General features: G+C 44.3%; 1 protein-coding gene across 1 annotated transcript; it reads right to left on the reverse strand.

The window, feature by feature from the left end:
- Positions 1–3118: 3118 nt before the first annotated feature.
- LOC116376955 (calcium/calmodulin-dependent protein kinase type 1D-like) lies at positions 3119–10826 on the reverse strand. Its single transcript, XM_031838467.1, has 5 exons — positions 9561–10826; positions 8581–8659; positions 8373–8460; positions 7555–7810; positions 3119–6868 (listed from the first exon to the last, which is right to left on the reverse strand). The coding sequence occupies exons 2-5, from the start codon at positions 8634–8636 to the stop codon at positions 6744–6746; spliced, it is 525 nt and encodes a 174-aa protein (XP_031694327.1). The 5' UTR covers positions 8637–8659; positions 9561–10826; the 3' UTR covers positions 3119–6743.
- Positions 10827–10832: the final 6 nt, after the last annotated feature.

Raw genomic sequence — 10832 nt, forward strand, 5'->3', positions numbered from 1 at the left:
CCCCCCCACCACCACACACACACACACACACACACACACACACACACACACACACACACACACACACACAGTCATATTACGATCATTCAGAATTTATTCCAGGAGAAAGACAAACGAAACACAAACAGTCGCTCTGGCCTGTGTCGTCATGGTAACTCTGATATGTGCACATGATTGTCGAAGGCATCTGATATACAAGCCCCATTAACAGAAAGTCATCATCATCATCATCATCATCATCATCATCATCATCATCATCATAACAGCACAATAAGTGCGGCAGGCGGTGCCCGCTTTGAGAAATATGAGGGTGTCATCGGCGTGACGGAGCCTGCACAGGATGGGAGTTTTGTGGTGGTCACATGCAGAGAGTAAATACAATACAGCCAGCTAACCTTGTAGGTCGGCTGGACGAGGACGCCCACAGGGAGACACCGGGTCGCAAAAAAAGCAGCTCCTATAAAGTTTTAGTCCTACAAACAATTGTGAGAGGCAGAGCTGCTCTCATTGGTTGTTAGAACTCGAGGTGGCAGACTGAGGCACAGCTGCTAGCTTGGCAGCATTTTGCTAACGCTGACTCACCGAGCAACTTTTTCAGTCCACAATGCTAATATTGTGACTCCTAAAGCGTTTGGCAATAATTCATATGGAACCACTTGCATGTAGATGTAGAACTTAGCCAACATAGCAAAGATATAATAGAGTCAAATTGGACATGACTTCCACCGCTAATTATGTAGCCAATGGCTACATGTTTCCTGGAAACAGTGATGAAAGGGCTGGCCATTGCCTTTTTGGGATAAATATATGTATATATAGCAGCATCCCATGCCATGCATGCCAGCTGGCTATAGGTTGCAATATCAATTTGATAATTTTTCGCCTATGGAAGCTGTTTGTAGAATCTAAAACTCTACTGAGTAAAACGCTTTTTGTGGACTCAAGACATCTCAACCTGTGCACGTCTTTATATAATACAGAGATACTAACATCATACAAGGGCATATACACGATTATGCAAACACTCATTGTGAAGTTGAATTCTTGGAGCACTTTTTTTTTGACATGCTTGCATTTTCATCTTTAGTGACGACGTGAAAAGAATAAGAGCGAGAGCTCAAAGGGCGGACGAGAGTGGGTCGTAGCCCGCACCTCGTCCTTAACAGTGTGTTTCTGAGAAGGTCACAGCTTTGGATTTCTTCCTTTAGAATGGCAAAAAAACATAAGCCTGAGTTCAGTTAACGATGCTTTCACTTTTAGTTGGACTGACACTGACGCGGCGGTGGAACACTGATGGCGTTGACCTGCACTGTGTAGCAGTTTACATGTGACAGCAGACTGCAGTGGGGAGTAAAGGGGATTTTAGCTTTTTTTGTTTTTTGCTTTTTTACATTAAACATTCCATAGAGAATACAATCAACTTCCCTCCACACACTCGCTCGCTCACTCACTCATTCATTCAGTCTCACATGCCCGGACAGCAAAACATTTGTAAATATTATCTTGAAAATGATCATTCATATTCACAATCTACAGTGGGTACGGAAAGTATTCAGACCCCTTTAAATTTTTCACTCTTTGTTTCATTGCAGCCATTTGCTAAAATCAAAAAAGTTCATTTATTTCTCATTAATGTACACTCAGCACCCCATCTTGACAGAAAAAAACAGAAATGTAGAAATTTGTGCAAATTTATTAAAAAAGAAAAACTGAAATATCACATGGTCATAAGTATTCAGACCCTTTGCTGTGACACTCATATTTAACTCACATGCTGTCCATTTCTTCTGATCCTCCTCGAGATGGTTCTACTCCTTCATTGGAGTCCAGCTGTGTTTAATTAAACTGATTGGACTTGATTAGGAAAGGCACACACCTGTCTATATAAGACCTTACAGCTCACAGTGCATGTCAGAGCAAATGAGAATCATGAGGTCGAAGGAACTACCCAAGGAGCTCAGAGACAGAATTGTGGCAAGGCACAGATCTGGCCAAGGTTACAAAAGAATTTCTGCAGCACTCAAGGTTCCTAAGAGCACAGTGGCCTCCATAATCCTTAAATGGAAGAAGTTTGGGACGACCAGAACTCTTCCTAGACCTGGCCGTCCAGCCAAACCGTGCAATCGTGGAAGAAGAGCCTTGGTGAGAGAGGTAAAGAAGAACCCAAAGATCACTGTGGCTGAGCTCCAGAGATGCAGTAGGGAGATGGGAGAAAGTTCCACAAAGTCAACTATCACTGCAGCCCTCCACCAGTCGGGGCTTTATGGCAGAGTGGCCCGACGGAAGCCTCTCCTCAGTGCAAGACGTATGAAAGCCCGCATAGAGTTTGCCAAAAAACACATGGACTCCCAGACTATGAGAAATAAGATTCTCTGGTCTGATGAGACCAAGATTGAACTTTTTGCCGTTAATTCTAAGCGGTATGTGTGGAGAAAACCAGGCACTGCTCATCACCTGCCCAATACAATCCCAACAGTGAAACATGATGGTGGTGGCAGCATCATGCTATGGGGGTGTTTTTCAGCTGCAGGGACAGGACGACTGGTTGCAATTGAAGGAAAGATGAATGCGGCCAAGTACAGAGAAAACCTCTTCCAGAGTGCTCTGGACCTCAGACTGGGCCGAAGGTTCACCTTCCAACAAGACAATGACCCTAAGCACACAGCTAAAATAACAAAGGAGTGGCTTCGGAACAACTCTGTGACCTTTCTTGACTGGCCCAGCCAGAGCCCTGACCTAAACCCAATTGAGCATCGCTGGAGAGACCTGAAAATGGCTGTCCAACGTTCACCATCCAACCTGACGGAACTGGAGAGGATCTGCAAGGAAGAATGGCAGAGGATCCCCAAATCCAGGTGTGAAAAACTTGTTGCATCATTCCCAAGAAGACTCATGGCTGTACTAGCTCAAAAGGGTGCTTCTACTCAATACTGAGCAAAGGGTCTGAATACTTATGACCATGTGATATTTCAGTTTTTCTTTTTTAATAAATTTGCAAACATTTCTACATTTCTGTCAAGATGGGGTGCTGAGTGTATATTAATGAGAAATAAAATGAACTTTTTTGATTTTAGCAAATGGCTGCAATGAAAGAGTGGAAAATTTAAAGGGGTCTGAATGCTTTCCGTACCCACTTTATTTACAGTTGCATCTTGAAAATGAAAAGGTTCATTCAGAAAACTTTTTTTTTGTTTTTGTCTTTTGAACAGCAGACATAAAACCACAGAGCAGCATGAACCTGAACCCTTCTGCCTGCCTCACAATACATTCATAAACCCAAATGTCCATCCTGAAGCGGACAACATCACAATTAATGATTCTTAGTGTCGGCTGACGACTCGTTGACATCTTTTGTGCCGGAGACAAAAGCTGGTACGCCGCTTTTATGATGTAGCTCGTGCAATAATAATGATAATTCAATGTTAAGTTGAAATAGTGTAAGATCTGGTGGGGGGGAGTTGGTGTCTTGCACTTTTTCATTCCCCAAACCTTTTTTTGAACTGTGGGTGTTCCCTGATCCCACTTCCAAGTAAAAGCATTGACGACACTTAAACATGTTTTAAAAAATGCATAGCAATCAATGGGGATGTATACATGGTTACAGTGAATAATCAGATTAAGGAATAAAGCCCTTACATGGTTGAAAGTTCCCCTCAGTAACACGTGGATGACTACATGGATTGACTTAGTAGAGAAAAACGCAAGACCCCGCTGTAAAAACGTCATAATTAATATATATTTCTGAGAGGAACGGTGTCATACAGTAGGAGACGCTGCATGTGGGTGATGTAAATCAGTAAAAACACTAAAGAGTTATCTTTCTCTATGACTGCACATATAAAACAACTAAATAAATCAGGCTAACAGGCCTTTTCTTACACAACTAAGTCTACCAAAATTGTTGAACAAGAACAGCAGATTTCCGTGACATTGGGTTCCGTCTCTAGTCAACTATGTATTTTGTAAGATTTACGTCCTCAGTAGGAGCCGATGGGCTTGGGGGCTGAAAGCTGCAGATGGGGTAAGAAAGTTGTTGTGCATTGAGGGCGGAACAAACACACTGTCCAGGACACCATTGTCCTTGCAGAGCTTACGAAGGAAGAAGGTGCCGCTGTCAAAGAACAGAGAACATAGCGAGGACGGAGAGACAGCTTTTAGACCGGATAGCGTTCACAAATGTCTTGTTGGTTTGGTTTTTGTCAACGTCAGTGCCAAATAGGTGCAACTTAATACGCACAGCATGCCAAAGGGGAATTCCAGAACGCTTGGGCGAGTGTTCATCTTTGCCGTAATTTGACTTTCATCCAGCTGTGGTCTCACCCTCCCTGACATGCCGTACGGATCAAAACAAGCTATATGAATAATATGTTGATACTTTTCAGCAGCACTCCGTGTAGATAATAAAAAGAAGGCAAATGGCAAAAGATTAGGAAGGGATCAAATGAGGAATAAATTTCCCTCCAGATGAATTTGCAGCTGGAGTTCAGCCCTTAGTTTTTAGTCCACTTGTGTCTCAAACGGCTTCACATCCGACTAGTTCTGTTGTAACTAATTCATCGAGTAGAATGAACCAAATTGTCTTCGTACCCAGCGCCGGTCTTTGGCTACAATTCACAATAAAGGGATCGGAAGAATTGCATCGTGACAATCTGATATGTGTGAGTGAGCACCCCACACTGTAGAGTTCTGCTCTCTGAGTTACGTCTGGAAGGACATCGCAAGAACTGGTGACACGATCCAAAGCTACCGAAGTTACGTCAAGAGTCATCAAGGACGAATGAAAACAAAGTCAGTCCGTCAAATCAAGATTAGATTAGCAAATAAAACCGGGACTCCAGGCTCAGTATCCCGTTTTGAAATCGACAAAGAATGAGCCGTTGTCACGGACGCGTTGGATTTTTCAGAACTCTGCGTTAAAACTGGGCGCTGGTAGTGGACCGTGGGAGCCTTTTTTTTGTTTTAAGCACAAATATTTTGGCTTTGCTGCTCACGTGTGTTGGGACCATTTCACTCGATCGTGAAAACCAAGATACTCAGATTTTGGTCACGATAGCAGTCTGCTGCGGGGTGATAAAGGCGGGGGATCATCGGATACGGCAAGACCTAACCTATCCAAGGTATTGTTGTCAGTCCAATTCTGTCAAGCACAGAGCCCAGCTGTTCCGCGGTTGCGGATTGCGTCCTCAAAAGTCCTCTGTGGAACAGTCGGAGCCCATGTCTGAGTCTCCAAGTCACGCGTCACTACACCATTGCAATAAGGACATGGCGCTGTACCATTAACTGTGTTGCCACAATACCTGGATCAAAACAAAGAACACAGACGGAACAACCTAAACCGGGAAATCAGTATTCTCCAGCTCACAGTGCAGCTGCAGTTTTCCCTGAGCACTTCTGAACTGGGTACAGCTTGACAATGCAATAAGGGTGAGGTCATGGCTTCTTTGGGGGCGGGGGGGTTAGAGGAACGGCGGCAGGCGACAGCTTCACCATCTTGGATTCGTTAGCCGCTCTGAAACTGCACAGCACTGCTCGTTGGTTTGAATGGCATCTAACGTGTAGCCAACATTCTCAACTGGAGGCAGTTTTTTTTTCCCCCCCCAGTAAATACCTCTATCCTAAACTATCCTACACCTGCTGCATGCTTCCTGGTATGTGTGTCCCTTAAAGGGTGATTGTTATAAAAAAAGTCTTATAGAAAATAATAAACAGATCAGAATCTTTCAGACAATAAAGTCGCACAATGCTCTGACATCCACTCTGGGTTATTATTATTATTATTATCATTTTCTATAAAGTTTTACAATCTCTACTCTCTGATTAACTTAAGTGGATGGCGGCTAATCTGTGTCTGAGAACATATCTGACTCTCTGTGCAAAAATACACAAAGCGCTTACTCATGTTTCCACGTCTTCCAACAGTCGTATGGTACTTTTAAAGCACTTCTTAAAGCACAAACAAATAGACAGACGAGCCCATTAAAGGTGCTACATGTAGCATTTTAACATGGGCAACATGAATTGTCACATTGGTTTGCTACATTGGTGAGATTAGTGTAAAGAAAGGATTGCTAAGAAGACCTCGTTTATTTACAGTAATCATACCAAAGTAGCAATATCAAATTGACAATGATGCATTTGATTTTTCAAAGTTACACATACCACCTTTAACATTAACAGTAATAATACAAAATAAAACAATCCAGTTGTCAACAGTCAAAACTAATTTGGAAAAAAAAGCTAAATAAAGTGGCGCAGGAAAGACCAGATTCGAGAGGGAAGTTGATGTTGACCGACACTGAATAATATGATACCACCGGCCCCACCGTCAACCACCAATTACTGCCCATTCATCATCTAAGCAGCCAATCGCAGTCGGCCACACAAGCATACTCGGTGAGAGTCCGTAGTCGGGCTGTTGCTGTGGCCAGAGGAATCCTACACGGCACCAGTATGGCGCTGTGTGGCTTGAGTCGGTGGGGTGGAGGTAAAGTCCTCTGCTCTCACGGGAGCAGGGCGGGGAACTTGCTGGGCCGGCACATCCAAGTGGAAACGCAGTGAGGAGAGGGAGAAACGAAGAAGAAGAGATGGAGGTGTGTGTGTGTGTGTGTGTGTGTGTGTGTGTGTGTGTGTGTGTGGGGGGGGGGGGGTTGATCCTCTTCCTCTCCTGTCTTCCTCCGCTTCTTTCCCGTCTCACTGCCTCACAGTGCCGTGGCCTCCCAGCTGGTTCTCCGCGGGACCTGGCGTCACTTGGTCTCTGTGAGTACCGGGGCGGGAACCGCCGACGGATGCGGCCGGTTCAGCTCTGCCCCCGCGGCGGGAGAAGAGGCCGCGGCCGCCAGACTGCAGGGTGTGACCGATGCAGTTACACCTGAGAGGGAAGAGGCGGCAGATGGATCAGGGGTAATATATATATTTTTTCATAATGCTGTAACCGACCCTTCGCTAAGCCTCACCCACTTTCGTTTCTGCTACTATGTCTTCCATTCTCGCACGACACACGTGCAAAATACAATGATAACAGTGGCAGCTTTAGACATGCGAGAAGTTACATTTGTGCTTTCTTGTTTGTATTTACTTTAAAAGGCTTTTAGGGTGAGGACTAACCAATGTGAACGCAACACTGTGTCTGATAGTGAGTTTGGCTGTTGTTGGAATGGAGACAGAGCTGCTAATGTTAGCTTACACTCTGATATAGTAGCACTCAGGACCGGCTTGTTTTTTGTACATAAATTTGTATGTAATGTATGTAATGTAACGCTGTGTTAGTATGTAGGTAACCTAGTTAGCCGGACTTGCTAACATTTGCAGCTTTCGTTGGAGCAGACAAACACATTGTTTAATCCAATAGATGTTTTCTCTTTTCTGGTTTTGGAAACACTGACAAGAAAGGACGCCACCCTCCAAATTCTTTATCTACAAACAGAGTAAAATTTCCAAGGATTACACTACGATTGCACAATCGTGGTTTAGAGTATTATCAATTCTGTAACTTTTGTGTAATACATATGTTCTCCTGACTCTCTGGTGCTACTGATACTACTGACTCATACTCACATTCCTTGTGGGGAGCTGCTAAGTTGTTGTCTGTCGAGGAGGTTTTGCTGGCGTTCGCACTGGTGCTCTGGCTCAGCGCCGTCTGGCCGGTGATTTGGCTCTCGGCTGGCTGGATCTGGCCCTCCTGGCTCTGGGCCGGCCTCTGCGTCTCGCTGGGCCTGGTCGGCGGGTTGGAGGCGTCCATGCTGCTCCCCATGCTGCTGCCAAGCTGCAGCCGCCTCATGTGGCGAACCACGGCGGTGGCATTGAACGCTTGCTGGAGAGAGGTAGGAAATGGGAAGATGAGCTCTCACTTCGCCTCAAGTGAGTTTGCTGTACTTCCGATGTCTCATGAGTAGGAGGGGATTTTAAGGTTTTTTTAATTAAATATTATGTCATTGTAAAGATCAAAAAAGGGATTTTTCTTCTTCATAAAAGGCTTTGCAGACCAGAATCTGCTTTTCATGAACTGGCACTAGTGCAAAAAAAAAAAAAACCTTCTGTTGAAGGTTATCTTCCATTAAAAACATCTGAGGTTCAAATCATACACAAGCTGGATGTGCTTTTAACACACAGAGCTGGAAATGACATACTGTGTGAGGAGCAGCTGTTAAAGAAAGAGGAATTTGTCTCAGGTCTGCAGGTTACTCTCTGCAGCAGGAAAAGAAAAGGGGGATGATGAAGGTTAACTCCTGAACATGTGGCAGGCCAAGTTTTTTTTCTACACAGGGGATTCATCTTCTAAAAAACACAGACAATCGTTTGAGGAGTCGTACTGAAGTAACGTGCTGCAATAGAGCCAAATCCACAGAGAATAAACCGTAGTAAGCAAAACTTACCCTCCACTTGCTCTTGGCGAAGTTCTTTTTGATCTGTCGGCTGACTGACTCGTGGATGTTCTTGCAGAGTGCTGTATCACCGGCGATCCTGACACACGCACACAAATTCTCTGTTAACACTTCTGACGGTACATCAATATCTATATTGATTTTATGCCTTTTTGTTAGCCTGTGTGTGACATCCCTTGTGAGTGTGTGCGTTTCTCACCAGGGGTGTCTGAGTGCCTGATCACAGGTGAAACGCTTGGCTGGATCTTTTTCCATCAGACTGCCGATGAAATCCTTGGCTGAATGAAACACAAGGGCCATAAAACGCCAACACTACAGACACACGAGCACCGTACTGACTTTAAACACATTTCCTTGTGCAATCTGCTTAAAAAAAAAAAAAAGATATGCGTGACACAAATGACGCTGGTGATCTTTGATATTTCAGTCAGTTTGGATTGCTTGTGCAAATGCTTTTTGTTAGCGTCCGCTGAGAAAAAATAATGTCTCAGAAGACTCAGAGACTTCAGCCATGCTAACCGCTCTGTGAGGCTGTACATATGCACAGCAGTGCTTTGTGCTACATGCTAACGTCATCATGCTAACATGATCACAAACACAATGCTGATGTTCAGCGGGTAGAATGTTTACCTAGTGTAGCTTGTTAGCAGGCTAGCATTTGGTAATTAGAGCACTAAGTACAGCTGTGGCTGAAGGGAATGTCCTTCGTTTTGCAAGTTTTTGCAAGTATTGGACAATCAAAATTTCGAGATGAATGTGTGTTCAAAATGTAGCGGCAATCCATCCAGACATTTTAATCAAAGCTACAAATGTCAATGTTGTGGCTCTGGAGGGAAAGTCAGGGGATCTCAAAATGTCATTAGGGATTCATCCTCTGGTAACCATGAATGTGTGTATGAAATATCAGTTATCAATAGCTGACAGCACATGAATACTATTTTATTATTATTTATTTTATCAACACAAACACGCACACTAGGCTTTGCACATAGCTGTGGTGGTGACTGATGACCCAACACACACATTCCCAAACACATTCATTCCAGGCAGATGATGTCAGAGGCTGTGATGAAGAGGTGGTGTGTGGTAAATGTGAGCCATGTGTGGCGGACGGAGGAGGACAAAGGGAAAAGTGGTCAAGGGAGCAGAAGAGGAGGAAGGAGGAGGAGGAAGGCTCACCTGAGTCCGATATGTCGTCCCAGTATGGCGCGTCAAACTCGTAGTCGGCTTTCAGGATCTGTTCGAACAGCTTGGAGTCGTTCTCGTCATAGAATGGAGGGTAACCACACAGCCTGCAGACAAGACGTTTACTCCGTCACTGACTCATTCATTCACTTTAGTCTCTCTATTTATTAACTCACTGTCATTTCATATGGTACAAAACAAGTCAGCTGATTGGTTTATCTATGTACTCAGTCAATAAATCATTTATTCATTCACAGATTTATTAAATCATTCATTTAGAGCCGATGAATGATGAGTCGGAATATTGTTAGATATTAATCTGTTGGACAAAACAAGTTATGTGAAGATGTTTATCCCTGGCTCTGAGATCACAATAACGTTTTTGTTGCACTAAACCTCATTTGGATTGTTTGATATGTAATTTAGCACCCATCTGCCATAATGTGATTTATATCAATATCAGGTTCATTGTGTGAGTTCATTGATGGCGTCTTGTCCGTTTTTGTGGGAGGGGACAAAGTCCCGTTGCTCACAGCAGTGGTTAATGTGACAGCCCCTTTCTCGTCGTAGTCCTGGCAGTAGTTGGCGGTATCACCTTAATCGGGTCAACATGAGATTACTGGTTCCCAGTGTTCCCAGTGTTTACTGAGGCTCCCGTCTGATTCTCCGTAATGAGCCGCCTGAACCGACAGCAGAGCTGCTGCTCAACCCCAAAAACACCATCTGCACCTCATTACTGAAGTTCTGGATGCACCAAGAGATTTTGATAAAAGCTCATTAAAATGCCGTTCTCCATCGATACACAATCACACATACACACTCAAAGAATAAAAGAAAAGCACACCGGGAGGAAAGGAAGAAAGAGTCTGCCTGCAGTGAGGAAAGTTTCTCATTTGGTTACAGACTCACCCGTCACTCAGCTAACCCTCCACTCTATTACACACACACAAGTTCAAACACACAGCAGGAAGAAACTAAGGTTGGCCTGGTGTGAAGAGATGCTGGCCTTTTGTTTTTCTGCTTTCACGTTTGGTTGGAGACTCAGCCTCCGCCCACCATCCATCCTACTGAACACACTCGGGATCCCAGGTGATTATCATGGCCGATTACCTAATGTGATCTTTCCACCTGAGCAGCGGCTAAAAGCTCACAAGGTCTGAATCCCAACGCTAATTGTGCTAATTGTCAGCAGGGAGCCGCTCTAACTCTCTCTCCCTCGCACACACACACACACACACACACACACACACACACACACACACACAC

Source organism: Anarrhichthys ocellatus, unplaced genomic scaffold (genome assembly GCF_004355925.1).
Source record: "Anarrhichthys ocellatus isolate YVR2014 unplaced genomic scaffold, GSC_Weel_1.0 scaffold744, whole genome shotgun sequence".
Taxonomy (NCBI): domain Eukaryota; kingdom Metazoa; phylum Chordata; class Actinopteri; order Perciformes; family Anarhichadidae; genus Anarrhichthys; species Anarrhichthys ocellatus.